General features: G+C 36.2%; 1 protein-coding gene across 2 annotated transcripts in view; it reads left to right on the top strand.

The window, feature by feature from the left end:
• Nucleotides 1-21448, top strand: part of RNF169 (ring finger protein 169) — a 94046-nt gene that overhangs the window by 10323 nt on the left and 62275 nt on the right. For both annotated transcript variants that reach the window (XR_004351122.1, XM_032640578.1), the window contains exon 2: nucleotides 20510-20583. Coding sequence is in view for 1 of the 2 variants with exons in the window: in XM_032640578.1 (XP_032496469.1) it covers nucleotides 20510-20583 (74 nt within the window). In the remaining variant the exon portion in view is untranslated. The remainder of the gene's footprint in view (nucleotides 1-20509; nucleotides 20584-21448) is intronic.

Raw genomic sequence — 21448 nt, 5'->3', positions numbered from 1 at the left:
AGTGCTGCAGTGAACAGTGTGTTACATGTCTCTTTTTGAATTACGGTTTTCTCAGGGTATATGCCCAGTAATGGGATTGCTGGATCATATAGTAGTTCTATTTTTAGTTTTTTAAGGAACCACCATACTGTTCTCCATAGTGGCTGTATCAATTTACATTCCCACCAACAGTGCAGGAGGGTTCCCTTTTCTCCATACCCTCTCCAGCATTTACTGTTTCTAGATTTTTTGATGACGGCCATTCTGATTGGTGTGAGATGATACCTCAATGTGGTTTTGATTTGCATTTCTCTAATGATTAGTGATGTTGAGCATCTTTTCATGTGTTTGTTGGCAATCTGTATGTCTTCTTCGGAGAAATGTCTATTTAGGTCTTCTGCCCATTTTTGGATTGGGTTGTTTGTTTTTTTGATATTGAGTTGCATGAGCTGCTTGTATACTTTGGAGATTAATCCTTTGTCAGTTGCTTTGTTTGCAAATATTTTCTCCCATTCTGAGGGTTGTCTTTTCATCTTGTTTATGGTTTCATTTGCTGTGCAAAAGCTTTGAAGTTTCATGAGGTCCCATTTGTTTATTTTTGTTTTTATTTCCATTACTCTAGGAGGTGGGTCAAAAAAAGATCTTGCTGTGATTTATGTCATAGAGTGTTAATGCCTCTGTTTTCCTCTTAGAGTTTCATAGTGTCTGGCCTTACATTTAGGTCTTTAATCCATTTTGAGTTTATTTTTGTGTATGATGTTAGGAAGTGTTCTAATTTCATTCTTCTACATGTACCTGTCCAGTTTTCCCAGCACCACTTATTGAAGAGGCTGTCTTTTCTCCATTGTATATTCTTGCCTCCTTTGTCAAAGATAAGGTGACCATATGTGAATGGGTTTATCTCTGGGCTTTCTCTCCTGTTCCATTGAGCTATATTTCTGTTTTTGTGCCAGTACCATACTGTCTTGATTACTATAGCTTTGTAGTATAGTCTGAAGCCTGGGAGCCTGATTCCTTCAGCTCCATTTTTCTTTCTCAAGATTGCTTTGGCTATTCGGGGTCTTTTGTGTTTCCATACAAATTGTAAAATTTTTTGTTCTTATTCTGTGAAAAATGCCATTGGTAATTTAATGGGGATTGCATTGAATCTGTAGATTGCTTTGGGTAGTAGAGTCATTTTCACACTGTTGATTCTTCCAATCCAAGAACATGGTATATCTCTCCATTTGTTTGTATCATCTTTGATTTCTTTCATCAGTGTCTTATCTGCATACAGGTCTTTTGCCTCCTTAGGTAGGTTTATTTTTAGGTATTTTGTTCTTTTTGTTGCAGTGATAAATGGGAGTGTTTCCTTAATTTCCTAAGAGGAAAATTTAAGTGCCTATATCATATTTCATTGAATCTTAAGATGTCATCATTTGTGAGATGGACTATTACTTTCCAAATACAGTGCTTTCCTATCACTTAGACTTTGAAACTTTATGCTTACTGAAAGAACTCATATATATTTACTTAGATATAGATTTAGCATATCACTCATGCATATATTTATAAAAGGAAGGGAAGTAACAAATTAGTAGAATATTCCTGTGACTTCATATGCAGAGTTTGATTCTTCTAAATCACTTTCTGATGGAAGCACAGAGGTTTGTGTTTTTCTACATAGTATTGCTCACAATGTCATTGAGAGCATTGGTGATAGAACATTTCTTAAAAGAGTGCTCCACAGCTATCTCCAGCATTTTCTTTCAAACTGCTGGCACCCATCAAATTTTGATCCTGATGTTTTCTTGAACTGGCCAGCAGGTATCAACAAAAGGTTTTCAGATGAGACTCATAGTTCTTTGTCAGATGGTCTGTAATAGGTTTATTGACTAACATTGAGAAGTTACAGTTGTCTAGTCATGATGAACAAAGGGATAACTGCCAAGTAACTACTACTTTTGCAAGCTTATTCTTTAATTGTTTATGTTCATACATAGATAAGCAGTGACAGTTGCACCATCACTGCTTGCCCGACTGACGGTGATTGTAAGACTAATTGTAAGAAACATCCCAATTTCAGCAATATTAATATGAAAAAATTTATGTCCTAGAATCTGTAAGGTTTTTCAATAGAAGAAAGCCTGAAAATTATTAAGTGGCCAACTGAAGAAGCTAGGAAAGTAACAGCAGATTAAACCCAGAGGAAGTAGAAGTTAGGAAAGAATAAAGATAAGAATAGAAATTAATGGAGTAGAAAACAGTGAAGAGGATTAATAAAACCAAAATCTAACTCATTGAAGATATTAATATAGGCTCTATGTTATAGACAAATCTCAGGCAAGATTGGTCAATGAAAAAGAAACACAAGAAAGCATAAACAATGTTAGGAATGAAACAGGGAATATGACTATAGCTATGATAAGGATTTCTAAAACCCTATACATATTGAATATGGAAAACTTTATGCCCATGAATTTGGAAGATTGTGTAAAATAGTCGGTTTCCTAAAAAATACAATCTATTGCAGCTGAGTCAAGAATAAGTAGAAAATATTAATAGAAATGTAACTAAAAAAGAAATTGAATAGTAAAATCTACCCACTAAGTAATGTGTGGATGCAGTGAGCAAAATCCGGAATGTGGGAAATTACAGGACAGATGGCCCATTTTTTCCCCACAAATACATGAAGAAGAAGGGGAGAAAAGCAATACATAGAAGGGAAACCTACAGATTAAAAGACAAAACCCATTTAAGCGTATGGACTAATTTGGATTCTGATTTGAAAAACTGTATAAAAATATTTGATAGGAATTTGAATACTGACTGGATGTTTGTTGGTATTAAAGATTATTAAATTTTTAGTGTGAAATCTTTTTTCTGGTTACATATTTTAAAGAGTCCTTATTTTTAAGAGAGATGCTAAAATGTTTATAGGTAAGATGGTATGGTGTCTGGGATTTCTTCAAAACAATTTATTCAAGGGGAAAAGGAACAAGTAAAGATTTGGGAAATAGATGAAATAAGATTGACAATGGGTTGACTGTTGAAGCTGGGTGATGGATATGTTGGGGTTCATTGTACTGGTGTCTCTAATAAATATGTGAGTCATTTTCATAGTAAAAAGCAGGAAAAAAAATTCTATCCATTAAAGGAACACAAGGCACAGATGGTTTTACAGGTTACCCAAATATTGAAGGATGGATAATCCTTGTGCAGACCATTCCAGGGAATAAAAAATGTTTCTAGACTCATTTTGGAGGGCTTTTACAACATGACATCAAAATCACACAAAGGTAGTATAAGAAAGGAAAAATATAGGCCAATGAATGTAGATTTTAGAAGTCCCAAGTGAAATCTGCACTAGTCTAGTAGTGTATTTTTTTTTTTTAATCACAATCAAGTAGTATTTATTCCGGGAATGAGAGTTCAGTTTAACATTAAGAATCTAATGTAATTCACCATATTAATAAAGAGTAAAACCATATGATCATCTCAATAGATGCTCAAAAGAGCATTTGACAGAATTTACCATTCATTTATTATTTTAAAAGCTAGAACACTTGGAATAGAAGGGAATTTTTTTTTAATTTAATTTTTTTTAGTGGAACTTGTCAATACGAATGATTAGTAGCCAAGAACACTGAACCAGGGTTAAATAGTTTAAAAAGTAATTAAGGGTCCAGTAACATGTCCTCATATACTTGAATTTGGTAGATGACAGGTGGCATTACAAATCAGTGGAGCAAAAATATTTTCAGTTGTGGATAGTTAGCTAACCTTACAGAAAACAAGGAAAAATAGATCTTTACCTCACACGATACACAAAAAGTTAATACCAGATCGATTAAAGGTCAAACTATAAAACTTAGAAAATACTAGGAGTATCTGTGAAAGTGGGATAGGAAGAATTCTTTAAACAAAAAATACAGAGTAAAGGAAAAGATTGATAATTTGGTCACATTAAAATCAAAACTTCTGTATGATAAAAGATAAAGTAGGGAGATGAACCACAGAATGTGAGAAAATACTTCCAATGTAGTAACAAAAGATTAATGTCCAAAATATATGAAGAACTACAAATCACTATGACAGACACCTCATTAGAAAAATGGTGAGGGGATTTGAATAGACATTTCACAGAAGAGGGAAACTGAAAGGCCAATAAAACACCTGGAATGATTCTCAATATCGTTAGTAGCTAGGGAAGAGATCTAGAATACCAAGGGAAGATTGAGCTAAAACATGAACAGGGATATTTCTCCCATTCTGGTGACTCTGTACTCACTGCTGTCTAGTTCTGGACAATGTTAATTGTTTGAAATTTAAGTTTCTATTGAATCAAAATATTCTTCCCTAGTTTCAATATTCAAGTATTTAAAGACCATGATTTTTTCTATCTAAATTCTTAGGCTAAACTTCTCAAATTCATCTCTTTGGTCCTCTTTCTCCCTTTCCCAGATTTCTGGTCATACTACACTACTTACAGTTCTTATAATATAGTATGCTTTTTGAAACTTTTCTGACCTTTTGTCACCTATGATTATTCTGCCTGGAATATTCTCCCTGTTATCCTTCTGTCAGATTATACTCAGGTGAAACAAGTGCTCTGTGAATTTTTTTCTCAAATAGGAGTTGATTGCCTTCCTTTGTGACACCACATGAGTATGTGTATTCGTCATGTCACTGGATTTCAGTCCCTTGTTTGTGTGTCTGTCTCTGGCATTACACTGAACTCTTTGAGGTCAGGGACTATGTCTTTGGGTATTCAGCACTTAATATGGTACCTAGAATGTGTTAGATACTCAGTAAATGTTTAATAGAGGAAAAAGAGTCCTAAAAAAATCCTTAAAAAAAGATTTTTGATTATATATAATGATTCCTTTATCCTTCTGTTCATCTTTAAATATGCCACTCAGAATTGACCCTCATGCTTTAAATAATGCCTGACCAGTGCAAAATGTAGTGAGGTTTACCATCTCTCCATCTGGATGCTAAATTCTTATTAATGCTGCCAAAGATCGCATTGACCTTGCTCATCCTGTACGCAACAGAACTACAGATTCAGGATGAGCAACTCAGTTCTCAAAACAGAACTGAGCCAGTCTTCCTCATTACATGTGTGTACAATTAAATTTTTAAGCCTGAAGACAACTTATATCCAGTTTTGGTTTTTATTTTTCTAAATAGCAGCGGACATATTTTTCCTTTACTTCTGTTTTGCCATTTGTGTTTTGTCTAGTGTTTGGTTCTGTAAAACTATTATGATAAAACCTCAAAAGATTGGACCCTGTTAATTTGTTGTTGACTTGGACTTTACTAAAGTTTACTTTTGGTTTCATTATAAAGAAAGGCTTTACAAATTGATCTTCTTTCAGACAACAAATTCTTTAAAAGATCTTAGTACAGAATGGTGCTGGTTTTAAAGCACTTTCTCATTGGTATATTCAACAACAAAAAATTTAAGCCACTGTTTTATACTGAGACACATACCTAGAGATCATCCCAATAGGTTCAAGAAAATCTCCTAGTTTGGGGAATCAGAGGCAGAAACAAGTAATTATAACACAGGTAATAAATCCTACTACAATTGAGGTAAGTGCAGAATGTTGTGAGGACCTGCAGAAGGCTAATGTAATTCTCCCTGGGTTAAGTGAGAAACGCTTTGCAAAGGAGAGGGCAATAAACAGGGCTTTGAACTGATTATCATACAGTGAAAAAGAAAAAACATTGTGGGAAGAGGAAGTGGCATATGTAAAGAGACAGGGTCTGGCATATCTAGGAATAGTGATTATGTGTGAAGGCTGGGGAGGGGAGAGTATTGAGGGAATGTGAGAAAATATGGCTGGGGTGGTAGACTGAGTCTTGTTTATAAATCTTGGAGGCAGAGGGAAGCCAATGAAAGTTATTAAGCAGGAGGATGATAGGGTCAGGTCTGCTTTATAAAGAACTAGGGAAGCAGTGTTGAAGATAGAAAAACAAAGAGTCTTAAGAGACAGGCCAGTTAGGCTACCATTTTAATGTGCACAGAATCTGTACCAAGAGGGTACTGGAGGATTAGATGAGATAAACATCCCTGTTAAGGTAGGTATTACTCCCATTTTATGGATGAAGAAACAGGCTTAGCAAGGATAAATACTGGTAGATACAAAGCCAGTGGGTAGTAGATTTGAATGCAGGTTGGTATGGTTCAAAATCCTACACTCTTTCTAATTTTGGTATCATTCCACTTTGTGGACTATTGTGGATGATTTTTCACCTCAAAAAGAGCAGAAATTAAGTCCAAAGGCTTTTGTCCAGGGTGGTGGTGGATATAGAGATGGGGACACCCACATGGTCTTGGTCTGCCTAGGCCTGCATGGCCTTCATCTCTGCAGCATTCCTGTACCTACGCTTGCTTTTGTGACCTCCTTTATTGTGTGCCTCATGCTTGGACTGTGCTGATCCAGTTTGGGCTGCCTTGCTGTGCCTGTTGTTTGGGCCATTTCTGGATTCAACAAGGAACCTTATACTTTGACTCTACTCTTGGTTAATACCTGCTTTTGCAAATTCTATTGATCTCTACTCTCTTTGTCTTTTTCTAATCTAGATGTCTTAGTCACTTTGGGTTGTGATAACAGAATACCATGGACTGGGTGGCTTATAAACAACAGAAATTTATTTGTCACAGTCCTAGAGGGTGGCAAGTCAAAGATCAAGACTGGTAGATTCAGTGTCTCGTGAGGACCTGCCTCCTGGTCCTCACTTGGTGGAAGGGGCAGGGAGCTCTCTGGGGTCTCTCTCTTTTTTTTTTTTTAACATCTTTATTGGAGTATAATTGCTTTACAATGGTGTGTTAGTTTCTGCTTTATAACAAAGTGAATCTGGGGTCTCCTTTATAAGCGCCCTAATCCCATTCATGAGAGCTTTGCCCTCATGACCTAATCACCTTTCCAAGACCCCACCACCAAATACCATCACATTGGGGATTAGGTTTCAACGTATAAATTGTGTAGGGGACACAAACATTCAATCTATAGCACCAGGGGTTAGGAAATTACATTCAGCAGGCCAGATCCAGCCTACTGCTTATTTTTGTAAATTTTTATTGGAACACAGCCATGCTTATTCATATTGTTTATGGCTGCTTTCATGCTACAATGGCAGAATTGAGCAGCTGTCTTTTGGTCTGCAAAGCTGAAAATATTTACTATCTGGCCGTAAGTCTACACAGACTTAGGCTGCTTAAGACTCATTATTCTTTCCAGATCGAGGTACAAATCAGGTTAATTTTTTAAGCTAAGGAAGCAAGATGCAACTTGGAATTTGAATATTTATCATTAATTTTTATTAGCAGTTAATAAGCACCATGTAGTTGTCCCACTTATATATAGAGAAAAAAATCTCTGATGCCATTTTTTTCCCTACAATTCTGAGAAATTTCTATCTCTGAAAAGATTAAGTAGAATTTTTTCTTATAAGGATGTATCTGGGCTTCCCTGGTGGCGCAGTGGTTGAGAATCCGCCTGCCGATGCAGGGGACACGGGTTCGTGCCCCCGTCGGGGAAGATCCCACATGCCCCAGAGCGGCTGGGCCCGTGAGCCATGGCTGCTGAGCCTGCGCGTCTGGAGCCTGTGCTCCGCAACGGGAGAGGCCACAACAGTGAGAGGCCCGCGTACTGCAAAAAAAAAAAAAAAAGGATGTATCTAACACTTAATGAATATCAATTATATATCCAGCATTGTACAATACATTAAATCATGTCATTTAATCATTCATAATAATTTATTTGGGAAGTGGGGAAACTGAGGGCTAGAGAAGTTGTAGTGTGCTCAGTGTCACACTGATAAGTGATGGAGTCTGATTGGTCTCCACAACCTGGGATCTTTCTTACTTTTGAAAGTTATCTGGCAGACGTATGGATGGTGAAGTGCTGTAACTGTATGGGGAAGATCCTGCCCAAATTTGGCATTGTTACCACATAAAATTAAGGAACATCTTATTCCCCAAGCATGCTGGATAACTGAAGTTTTATTGTTTATTAATAGTTTTATTAATATTAATAAGATTAAATATGGTGGTATCCTTGTTGATGACAGGATGAGTTTAGATTCCCTAGCCTAATGTTGAAGGTTCTCTATAATTTGGCCCCAACCTACCCTTTCTGGCCTATACAACTCTCTTACATAAACTTTCTGCTCTAGCAGAATGTATTTATTTACTATCCAGGCTTCACACTTAAAAAAAATTAAAATTGTGGTAAAAAACACATAACTTGAAACTTACTGTCTTAACCTTTTAAGTGTGCAGTTCAGTAGTGTTATCACACTTTGGTCCCGGACGAGGGCTCGAACCTGTGTCCCCTGCATTGGCAGGTGGATTCTTAACCACTTGCGCCGGGTCTTGCTCTAGCAGAATGTATTTATTTACTATCCAGGCTTCACACTTAAAAAAAATTAAAATTGTGGTAAAAAACACATAACTTGAAACTTACTGTCTTAACCTTTTAAGTGTGCAGTTCAGTAGTGTTATCACACTTTGGTCCCGGACGAGGGCTCGAACCTGTGTCCCCTGCATTGGCAGGTGGATTCTTAACCACTTGCGCCGGGTCTTAGTTGTGGCACAGGGGATCTTTGTTGTGGCGTGCAGGCTCTTTGTTGTGGCATGCTTCGAACCCGGGCCCCCTGCATTGGGTGCACGGAGTTTTAACCACTGGACCACCAGGGAAGTCCCCTTCTGTCTTTTAACTTAATCTAAGTTTTACCAGTTAGACTCAGCTTCATCCAACCTTCCTAAAGCCTTGACTCTCCTTCCCAGCCCTTGTTCTCTTGCTCCTACAGATGTCTGTTGGAACATTTGCTTGTAAGATGCATTTGGCAATTGTTCATTTTGTGACTTTGCATTTGTCATCGTCTCTGTAATTATTTAAATCTCTTCTTACAACTTTTTATGACTTTGTCTTAGCTAAGAAGCTATGTTAATAAGTGCTTTGGGGAAAGGGTCTCATGCCTTTTTTTGGTGTATGTTCTCTTCCCACAGCACCTCCCTCTTCCTCACTGTTCACTTCCCTCTTTAACTTCCTGATCTCTGATAACAGTTTTCATTATTCTTACACACTTATGTATGATAACTTGATATGTTATCATTAATATTTTCTTCTCCCTTTGTGACTTCTACAATTATATTGTTATTTCTTTTTCTATTTGTTATTTCCATTTCTATATTTAATATTCATGTTTGAAATTATAAGGCATATTCAGTCTGGCGTCTGCATCTCTCATTTAACATAAATGGTTTCCTATCTAATTAAAGCAATATTGCATTTTTTATATTTTATTTTATTTATTTTTGGCTGTGTTGGGTCTTTGTTGCAGTGCGCAGGCTTCTCATTGTGGTGGCTTCTCTTGTTGCAGAGCACAGGCTCTAGATGTGTGGGCTTCAGTAGTTGTGACTCACGGGCTCAGTAGTTGTGGCTTGCGGGCTCTAGAGCGCAAACTCAGTAGTTGTGGCGCATGGGCTTAGTTGCTCTGCGGCATGTGGGATCTTTCCAGACCAGGGCTCGAACCCGTGTCCCCTGCATTGGCAGGCAGATTCTTAACCATTGCACCACCAGGGAAGCCCAATATTGCATATTATTAAAAAAAATTTCTATATAATTTTGATGCCAGGATAATAGTACATTGTATGGACTGTCTGTAATTAGCCTAATCATTCCCTCAATATTGGACACGTAGGTTATTCTCAGTTTTTGTTTTGCAGTTATGAACAATGTTGCAGTGAAAATCTTTTTATGTAAAAGTTTTTCTGTATTTTAGATTATTTTCTAAGATTCCTAGAAATTATTAGGTCAAAAGTTACAAACATGTTTTAAGTTCTTGGTATGTGAGTTGTGACATCTTGATTTCATTAGTTCTTTGCCAAGGATAGTTTTAAAACACAGTTTGAGTTACTATAGCAGTAATCTGTAGTGTTAATTATGGTACTTAGGTAAGCAGTTTTCAAATTTGATATGAATATTTTCTTAACTTTTAACTTTTTCTCTGTGCACTTCCTCTTCTTTCCAGGTAAACGCTCTTTATATTGCCTCCTGTAAATTGTTAATGTCTTGGGCAAGTAGGTAAAGGAGCAATTGCATTAGTTTAAGACAGTTGGTACTTGGCTGTCATCTGCACTCTTGGAGAGTTAGAAGGAGTAAACCAAAAAAATAGTAGATAAAATGGAAAGCACTTTAGTTTGGTTTTAGAACGTATTTGTGGTTCACTCCCCATGTTTCCACCTTCCTACTTCTAAATGGTACGCCTAATTTAACATTAAAGTTTCTCCTTTAGAATATTCCATTTGAAGGTAGTTCAGAAGTTTGGTAGGTAGTATAAGCAGGTAACCTTGAGATTGATATGGATAATGACCTCTTGGTTCCTGTGTATCTTTGCACTTACATAGGTTTTGTTGTAGAAGATGTACTTTGATTCATTGTCTTCTTTTGCTGTTGTGTACCTCTACCTCATGCTTTTCTGAGCTGCAGTCAGGTGTTTAGTTGTATAACTCTTCGACATTCTATAGTAGTTTCACTTGCATATGTTTTTCTTTCCCTAGTAAGATTGTAAGTTTCTTTAGGACTTGGACCACACGTTTTCTACCTTTATTAGATTCCTTTCTTGACTTTCTTAAAAGAATATTCTCTCCTTTTGTCTTCTTCCTCACTGCTTGTTCCCTCTTTATTAATGGTTTGTGGTTTCATGACGAAAATCTTGTCTTCTCCACTGCTTATGAAGAATGTAGATTTTGCTTCTGGCTATGATGGAGCAGATTGTAGCACACCAGAACTCCTGCTGAGAATAACTAGAAAAGCCTGATTTAAAAAAAAATCTATATGAAGGCATTGGTAAATTGCCAAGGCAGCCAGGACTTCAGACATTTGTGGATTCTTGGCAAAGGGAGAGTATAGCTATTAAGAGGCAAAAAAGCCAGCAGAGCTTTCTTCATGGGGCTAGGGATACAAAAATTATAGTTCAGGGCTGCCAAGGCAGCCAAAACTTGAGAGGCCAAGATCCCAGAGAGAAGGGAGGTGCATCTCCCTGCACCCCCCCCTCCGCCCCAGCCTCTCTACCTGCTTTTTTTTCTCTTGAGGCATTTGCAGATTCTTTAACTGTGTAGGGTAAAAGGTTAAGAAGCTTCCCAGAAGCCTAATGAAAAACAGAGCACTCTTTTAGCAGTTCTTCAGTGTTGAGGAGAAAAAAGTTGAGGGCCTTCCAAGGAAGGCAGGCTTGGAAAATACCCTTAACTCTCAGTTAGATCCTCAGAGGGCTACAAACTAGGGTAGAACAAACTTTTCAAGTTTTACAAAGCCTGCAGCCAACCTTGAATAAGCTCATGTCCTGAATGGATTGTGAGGTGATCTACCCTTAGTCTAATTGCCTGTCAGAGAACATGGTGAATCTTCTGTAGGATGTTATATCATCCACAGCCTTTATAGTTTTTCATAACACAATGAATGGCATTCCAACAAAAATTACGTGGTAAACCAAGAAACCAGACCAGGAATAAAAACAGACAGTATAGGAAAGGATCCATTGTATCCCAGTCACTTATAATTTATTCAGTCATTCTAAAATAGAAGGACATTTAGGTTGTTTCCAGTCTTTAGTATTGCGATTGATCTGCAGTGAATATTCTTGTCTGTACATCTTTGTACACGTGTATGATACATCATTAAGATAACGAATACCCTTGCTAACTCTTGTCTTTATCAAATTTTTTTGATATTTGCCAATCTGATATATAAAAGTGTTTTGTTTCAGAAATTTTTAATATCTTGAAATGAGCGAAATTGAGCATATTTTAATTTGTTTACAAGTCATCTGAATTTATGTTTCTGTAAACTGCCTGACCTTTGCCTATTGTCATATAGGGTTGTTCAGTTTCTTTTTCTTTTTCTTTTTTTTTTTTTTTTAATATTAAAGAGGTAATAAAGAACAGTGGGTAAGAGGACCAATTCTGGAGCCAGATTGCCTGAGTTTAAATCATAGCTCTTTCATTTACAGTAGTGTAGCCTTGGGCAAGTTATATGCTCTGTGCTTCAGTTTCTTCATCTGTAAAGTGGGGATAATAGCATCTCTCCATTGGGTCATTATGAAGATTAGATGAGTTAAAATATAGAGTGCTTAGAAATGGGCCTGGCATGATCAAAGTGCTATATAACTGCCAGTCATCAGAATGATACTGGTCGTGGAGATAGAGATGGAAATTAGCAGAGAGATTTTTTTATTTGCCCAAGTACAAATAACTAGTAAGTGGGAGAATTCAAATTAGGATCAAGATCTTGGGACTCTTAAGTCCAAAGTTCTTTTTCATTCTGCTGCACTAATAAGAAATTGAATGTACAGGGGTAAAAACTCAAGCATAGCCAGGTACTAAGGGATGTTTACCTTTGGATTTGAGAGTTATTGGGGTAGCGTCTTCCCAATATAGTTCAGTGAGGTTCTTTTTGTAATTTTGTATTGAGTGTGGATTCTTTGACAATGATACCTTATTCCTGAGGGTTTGGTGCAGTTAGCAAAATGCTAGTCTTATAGTTTGTTTTGTTTGTTTGCCTTTATTAATAACCAGTCACCCCACCCTAGAGAAAATCTTTTTCAGGAAGGACCATCAAGGAAATATAGCTGCTCCTACAGTTCACATTAGACTGAATGCAGTACTCAGCTTTGGTCATTGGCCATGTGTGTTTGTCATTCTTAGGGTATTATATCCTTAGAGAGTTTCTCTTTTAAACATGGTGCAGTTGACCCTTGAACAACATGGGGATTAGTGGCACCGACACCCCTACACAGTTGAAAATCTGTGTATAACCTTATGTGGATAAGTGGATTCAACCAACCTCAGATTCAACTGCAGATCATATGGTACCGTAGTATGTATTTATTGAAAAAAAATCTGCATGTAAGTGGACCTGCGCAGTTCAAACCTACGTTGTTCAAGGGTCAACTGTAGTTGTCAGAGGACAGGCATTAAGAAAGTACTTCCACCACTGGATTCATTTATAAATACTAAGATACTCAGCAGCTCAGTGACACCTGGAATAGTTTCTAGTATTTCTTTTCTGTGAGATGAAGGAAGGGTGAATGGTTGTTTCTGTGCTACTGAAACACTTGAAAATCCCTATAGATTCTGGTGGAGGGATTGGTGGATTTTGGGACTAATTCCTCTGGACTAAGGAGGGTGTTGTTGCCTTTTCTGCTTCTTTTGACATGTTGTTGCTGTGCTCCCCCACCGCCCCCGCCAGCCCAAGAATTTATTTCTTAGAGCAGTTTTAGTTTTACAACAAAATTGAGAGGAAGGTACAGAGATATCCCATATGATCCCTGCCCCCACACATTCATAGCCTCCCCCATTGTCACTGTCACTCACCAGAATGGTAGATTTGACTCTTGGTGTTGTACATTCTGTGGGTTTGGACAAATGTATAATGAAATTTGTCCATCATTATAAGAAAGAGTCTTTTCACTGCCCTAAGAATCCTCTGCTCTGCCTACTCATCCCTACCTTCTCCGTCCTTGGAACTACTGATTTTTTAATTGTCTCTAAAGTTTTATCTTTTCCAGAATGTCATATAGTTGGAGACATACAGTATGTAGCATTTTCAGATTGGCTTCTCTCATTTAGTAATATGCATTAAAGTTTCCTCCATGTCTTTTCATAGCTTTGAAAGCTCATTTTTTTCTTTTTTTTCAATCATAATTACATTTTCTTTATTTTTTAAAATTTTTATTGGAGTATAGTTGATTTACAATGTTGTGTTAGTTTCAGGTGTACAGCAAAGTGAATCAGTTATATGTATACATATATCCACTCTTTTTAGATTCTTTCCCATATAGGTCATTATAGAGTATTGAGTAGAGTTTCCTGTGCTATACAGTAGGTTCTTATTAGTTATCTGTTTTATATATAGTAGTGTGCATATTGTCAATCCCAGTCTCCCAGTTTATCCCTCCTCCCTCCTTCCCCCAAGTAACCATGTTTTTTTTCTACATCTGTGACTATTTGTGCTTTGTAAGTAAGTTCATTTGTACCATTTTTTAGATTCCACATATAAGTGATATCCTGTGATATTTGTCTCTGTCTGACTTACTTCACTTAGTATGATAATCTCTAGGTCCATCCATGTTGCTCCAAATGCCATTATTTCTTTCTTTTTTATGGCTAATATTCCATTGTATATAAGTACCACATCTTCTTGATCCATTCATCTGTCGATGGATATTTAGGTTGCTTCCATGTCTTGGCTATTGTAAATAGTGCTTCTATGAACATTGGGGTGCATGTATCTTTTCTAATTAGAGTTTTCTCCAGATATATGCCCAGGAGTGGGATTGCTGGATCATATGTAATTCTATTTTTAGTTTTTTAAGGAACCTGTATATTGTTTTCCATAATGGTTGTACCAATTTACATTCCCACCAACAGTGTAGGAGAGTTTCCTTTTTCTCCACACCCTCTCCAGTATTTATTGTTTATAGACTTTTTGATGATGGCCATTCTGACTAGTGTGAGGTGACACCTCATTGTAGTTTTGATTTGCATTTCTCTGATAATTAGCATCTTTTCATGTGCTTTTTGGCCATCTGTATATCTTTTCTGGAGAATTGTCTATTTAGATCTTCTGCCTGTTTTTTGATTGGGTTGTTTGTTTGTTTTTGACATGGAGCTGCGTGAGCTGTTTGTATATTTTGGATATTAATCCCTTGTCAGTTGCTTCGTTTGGAAATATTTTCTCCCATTCTGAGGGATGTCTTTTCGTTTTGTTTATAGTTCCTTTTGCTGTGCAGAAGAAGTTTAATTAGATCCCATTTGTTTATTTTTGTTTTTATTTTCATTACTGTAGGAGGTGGATCAAAAAAGATATTGCTGCAATTTATGTCAAAGAGTGTTCTGCCTATGTTTTCCTCTAAGAGTTTTATAGTGTCTGGCCTTGAATTTAGGTCTTTAATCCATTTGGAGTTCATTTCTGTATGTGGTGTTAGTGTTCTGATTTCATTGTTTTACATGTAACTGTCCCGTTTCCCCAGACTTATTGAAAAGACTGTCTTTTCTCCATTGTATATTCTTGCCTCCTTTGTCGTAGTTTAGTCGACCATGGGTATGTGAGTTTGTTTCTGGACTTTCTATCCTGTTCCATTGATGTATATTTCTGTTTGTGTGCCAGTATCATACTGTTTTGGTTACTGTAGCTTTGTAGTATAGTCTGAATTTGAGGAGTCTGATTCCTCCAGCTCCATTTTTCTTTCTCAGGATTGCTTTGGCTATTTGGGGTCTTTTGTGTTTCCATATAAATTATAGAATTTTTTGTTCTAGTTCTGTGAAAAAATGCCATTGGTAACTTGATAAGGATTGTATTGCATCTGTAGATTGCCTTGAGTAGTATATTCATTTTGACAATATTGATTCTTCCAATCCAAAAACCTGGTATATCGTTCCAGCTGTTTGTGTTATCTCTGACTTTTTTCATCAGCGTTGAAAACTCATTTCTTTTTAGCACTGAATAATATTCCATTGTCTGGATTATCAACTTTCATTAATATTATAATAGCCAGTTATTTTACCAGCAAAAGTGAGTTTATTTGGGAATAGCCAGAGGAGTTGCAGTTCAGGATATGCAAACTATGGCAGACCAGAGACAAATCCAGAGAACAAGGAAGTGGAACTTGCTTTTATAGGGAAAAGAGGGGAGTTGGGAAGAGCTGTAATAACCAGAGTCCATTGGAGGAAGCTGGGAGTCCAAAGTATGGAGGCTTCTCATCAGTTGAGCTGCTGCATATCTGATTGGTGGAGCTGTTTTTGGATGGAGAGAAGTTTTCTTCTTCCTGCTGGATAGTAAAGTAAGCAACACCTTCCTGTCATAGATGTAGGTGTATAGCTCTTCCTATTTGGAGTAACTGACAGATGCATGGGGGAGCATGAGCGCTCCCCCTACAGGCCTGTCCCTACTCTGATTTTAGCTGAGGTTTCTTTAATTAATTTCACTGTATCTACCTCAGTTTATTTATCCATTTACCTTCTGAAGGATATCTTGTTTGCTTCCAAGTTTTGGCGGTTATGGCCAAAGCTGCTATAAACATTTATTTACAGGTTTTTGTGTGGATGTAAGTTTTTAACTCGTTTGGATAAATATCAAGGAGTGCAATTACTGGATTGTATGGTAAAACTATGTTTAGTTTTGTAAGAAATTGCTGGATTGCCTTCCAAAGTGGCTCTACCATTTTGCATTCCCACCAGCAGTGTTTGAGAATTTTTGTTGCTCCACATCCTCACCAGCATTTGGTGTTGTCAGTGTTTTGGATGTTAGCCCCTCTAATTAGGGGTGTAGTGCCATCTCGTTTTAATTTGTAATTCTCTAATGACATATGACGTTGGGCGTTTTTTTCATTTGTTTATTTGCTATGTCTTCTTCTTTGCCATATATTTTCTTTGGTGAGGTGTCTGTTAAGGTCTCTTGCCCGTTAAAAAAAAAATCAGGTTGTTTTCTGATTACGTTTTGATAGTTCTTTGTTTATTTTGGATAACAGTCTTATATCAAATACATCTGTTACAAATGTTTTCTTCCAATCTGTGGCTTTTGTTCTCACTCTCTTGACATTGTCTTTTGCAGAGCAGAAATTTTTAATTTTAATGAAGTCCAGCTTATCAATTACTTATTTTATGAATTATGTCTTTGATATTATGTCTAAAAAGGCATCACCATACCAAGTCATCTAGGTTTTCTCCTGTTGCTCTGATTTTATGATAGTATTGCAGGAGTTTCAATCACAATTTCAACTTTTGGAGTGGAGGGAGTTGACATATGACTCTAGGAAGGCAGAGGGAAGTAAAGAGAATATTAAGAAAAGTCAAGTCCCACATCAGCAGACAGGAACTATTTTATTATAAATGAGTGTTCTTTCTGTACTAAAAGTCAGGGAACCCGAAAGTTAATCATGACTGATAAATATCTTAGTATAATTAATAATGTTCAGTGTATACATGTTCTCCAGTAAGCTTTAAGAGACACTGTAAAAGACTTTGATTTAAAAAGGGAGATTTTTATTTTTCGGACCTTTTTCAGGTGGATTGAAACCATATTTCATAAGGCTTCAAAGAAATTATTTTCATGTTATAGCTACTGTTATATAAGTTTAAAATCCTAATAGCATTTTTACCTATTATATTAAACTTTAATAGAGTATTTCAGAATTTAGAGAAACCTGTTGAGTAGTAAATGAAAATGAAATAAAAATATTATTACAGGCATACCTTGGAGATATTGAGAGTTTGGTTCCAGACCACCGTAATAAAGTGAATACTGCAATAAAGCGAGTCACATGAATTTTTAGGTTTCCCAGTGCACCTACAAGTTAGGTTTACCATAATTCAAAAAGAGTCATGTACCAAAATGTTCATTGCAGCTCTATTTACAATAGCCAGGACATGGAAGCAACCTAAGTGTCTATCAGCAGATGAATGGATAAAGAAGATGTGGCACATACATATACAATGGAATATTACTCAGCCATAAAAAGAAAGGAAATTGAGTTATTTGTAGTGAGGTGGATGGACCTAGAGCCTGTCATACAGAGTGAAGTAAGTCAGAAGGAGAAAGACAAATACCGTATGCTAACACATGTATATGGAATCTAAGAAAAAAAAATGTCATGGAGAACCTAGGGGTAAGATGGGAATAAAGACACAGACCGACTAGAGAATGGACTTGAGGATATAGGGAGGGGGAAGGGTAAGCTGTGACAAAGTGAGAGAGTGGCATGGTCATATATACACTACCAAACGTAAAATAGATAGCTAGTGGGAAGCAGCTGCATAGCACAGGGAGATCAGCTCGGTGCTTTGTGACCACCTGGATGGGTGGGATAGGGAGGGTGGGAGGGAGGGAGACGCAAGAGGGAGGAGATATGGGAACATATGTATATGTATAACTGACTCACTTTGTTATAAAGCAGAAACTAACACACCATTGTAAAGCAATTATACTCCAATAAAGATGTAAAAAAAAAAAAAGCAATGATGTCATGACATCTCATGGAAATGTAGGGAAAGTCCACTGCACGCTAAGGAAGGAATGAGAGTAAAAAAAGCAAGTAACATCTTAAGAGTCTTAAGAATTTTTTGACCTTGTAGAGTCCTGGAAAGGTCTCTGGGACACCTAGGGATCAATGGACACACTTCAAGAATTACTGGTCTACATCTTCAGTGATGAAAATGAAGTATGAACTGTGAAAATGAAAGAAAAAAAGAAACAATTAGCACCAGCTTTTTTTGACAATCATCTTAAACCAGTATATACATGACAATCATTCTATGGTGTCTTTTATTTTTTATTTTCTGCACTAAAAAAATCAAGTTCTAACGCCTTACTTGAAAAGACTTATTATTATTATCATCACCCTTTTAATTTCTCTAGGCTTCTTCAGAGTTTGTTTCATCCAGAACTTCACAACTCTAGAATTATATGGTCTGAGTTAAATATTATATGTATCATAAAAACTTACTTGTCTGTTCTATTTTTGCCTAAAAAACCCCACAAAAAACTATATTACACAGAAATCCAGAGTAAGTAATGAAATTTGGCAGGCATAAAACAATGCAAATTCTTCCCCAAATGGCTTTTCTCTACATTAAGTCTCTTCAGTTTTCTTGTACATTAATAGTTGGATGGAGCCAAAGTAGTTATTTACTTTAAAAATGGCAGTAGCAGTGAGAATGCTTTACAGCAAACTAAAAGTATATATAGAAAGTATATATACATATCTATATAGAAAGAAATTTGAATTGTGTAGTATAAAAATTACATGTTTTTACTATAATTTTGGATTTATTAATTTCTCTTATAATCTTTTTTTTTGCTCTGTTGTAGGTTCATACAAGTGCATAATTATTATAGCTTCTTGATGGGTTGCCTTTTTCATCATTATGTAATTTCCCTCTTTATACCTGTTAATTCTTTTTCTCTTAATTTTGTCACGTGCTTGTGCTAGTTCTGTGGCCTTGGGCAAGTCATTAACCTCTCATTTTCCTTATTGTAAAATGGGTATAATAACTACCTTATAAAGTTTCTGTGACGGTTCACTGAGAAAATATAAAGTATCGTTCAGGTAATAGGTTCTCCATAAATGGATTAAAAGAATTTTTTTGACTTAAGGGTTTTGCTTTTCTCTTCCTTCTTCCCCTCCTCTTTTAAAGCATCTGGTTTTAGATACTATTTGCCAATAATTAGAAATGTACTTAAGAGATATGATTAAAATAGTCATCAGGACTTTTTTTTTAAGTGGGTGAAGGTGATGTAGTGTTTGCCTCCCAAGACCTGGGTCTAGTAATTCTCTTGGTAGAGCTTTAAGTTACTGTTTTCTGCATCTGTATTGCATCCAATGTTTCTGTCTAAGGATCTTCCACATTTCTCTGGTGTATATGAGTCTTTTTAAGGTAGCTGAGACAACTGAAAAAGGACAAAAGTCAACTTTTTGAGGAGCTCACTTTGCTACAACAAATATTATCAACCTGAATGGGATGTAGAGTTGTTAGTAAGTCTTCAAATAAATACTGTGTTTAAGTCTCTAAATATACATAGGGGTGTATCGAAGTGTCATGTACATTTAAGGAGACAGAAGTGCATATTTTCTCCTTCCTTTTTGATAGCATTTAGGACTTATCTTTTATTCCTGTTCTTAAGTTGGGTTTTTATTGTTTATATAGCCAGTGTGTATTGTGTGCCTCCTGTGGGCCTGGATATAGAGAAGGGGAGAAAAGAGAATTTCAGCTGAGAAACAGCATAAAAGGGTTAGAAGTATATGGCATATATATATTGTAACCAGATAGTCAAGAGATGAGAGACACAGTGCTTTGGAAAGATAAAGTTGTGATCAGTCTCTGGAAAACCTTGAGTGACATATTGAAGAGTTTTGACTTTATTCTGTAAGCTGATCAAAACCACTGAAGGCTTTGAGGATAAAAAATCAGGTTATATACTGAAAATATAAGTTGTATACAGGAAAATAGTCTGTTGGCAATGTTGAAAAAGAAATAGAAAGAAACATTAGTAACAAAGTATTATGAGTAAAACTTCAGCTTATTTAAAATGTTACTTGGTAACATTGAACTAGGAGCTTTAAATATAGTTTTCCTTGAGGTCTTTTAACATGTTACTTTTATCAGTGAGACCCTTCAGACCACTCTATATATTGATAAACTAATCTTCCAGCCTGTGTTTATTTTCCTCCATAGCCCTTAGTACCACCAGTTGTATTATATACACACATTTGTTTGTTTATTGTCTGTTTCCCCCCACAATATTGTAAGCTCCATGATAGTAAGGACTTTATTTGTTCAGTGCTTCTCCCCAGTGCTTAGAACTGTGCCTGGTTTATACCCTTTAATAAGTATTCGTTAAATGAATGAATGAATATTCAAATTGTGGAAGATGACCACAATTTTTATGTGGTTTATGATGTGGGGGCAGCAGTAGGACAAGATCTTGGTTCCTTCCTAGAAAGTTCTGTTAAAAAGTGTTTTCTTTTCCCTTTCCTGCAGAGTTTATATTCAGAGCACCAATCAAATTAAGCAAGCCTGGGGAACTTCGTGAGGAATATGAAAGCCTGAGAAAGGTACAGTATAACAGTATACATATCATTATGCCATTCATTTTCTTAAAGTTAATTGAAATGATGACATTAAAGAATGCTTAGTGGGATTTTTGATTTACTAGGGATTTTTAAAATTTATAATGCGGAGCCTGTCTTTCTGTACCCTACCTTATACTGGTCTAGTTAGATTCTGTAGCTGTAATGGAAGTAGAGTAAACCTTAACTCAGAACCCCTTTTAAGCTGTCCTTTCAAAGATGAAAATGTAGCTCACACGGCCTATCACACACCTGCTGCAATAACTGGCCACCAAGAGTGGTATTCTTGGCATTTAAATGTTAGATAAAATCTAACATTTAAGCTTTAATAATAATAGCTTGTCTTATTTTTCTTTATCTTGCAAGGTTCCTCTAATTACATGTAGCTGGTATTATCTTTTACTGCTTTCACTCTCTTAAGTACTCCAGAAGAACTGTAACTTAGACTAAGGGTAGTGGAATAATTTTCTAGTTAGGGAACGTTTACCATTGGGAAAGCTTTTAGCTGTGTCCACATCATCTTATTCTTGATGTTTTCAAGCTAATAGTCTGGGAATCACTTGGAAGATTAAGACTTCAGAAAGACTGGTAATAAGAAGTATGTTATAAGATTTGTATCATCCTTCCCTAGCCCTCTCCCTGAACCACCATCCCTTACCCAAGTTCATAAACGATTAGATAATCATTCTACATGTAGATATTTAATGTTTTATAAAGGCAAATAATCCACTTAATCAGACATCATCATAAAACAGAGGCAAGACAGTAACATTATGGTGGCATTTTAGACTGAATGAAAAAGATCAGTATTTAATAAGGTCATGTTAAAAAGAAAAGATAAAAAACTGTG

The sequence above is a fragment of the Phocoena sinus genome, chromosome 8 (genome assembly GCF_008692025.1).
Source record: "Phocoena sinus isolate mPhoSin1 chromosome 8, mPhoSin1.pri, whole genome shotgun sequence".
NCBI lineage: Eukaryota > Metazoa > Chordata > Mammalia > Artiodactyla > Phocoenidae > Phocoena > Phocoena sinus.
The sequence above is the reverse complement of the archived record's forward strand: the minus strand, read 5'-3'. Positions and strand labels throughout refer to the sequence as shown.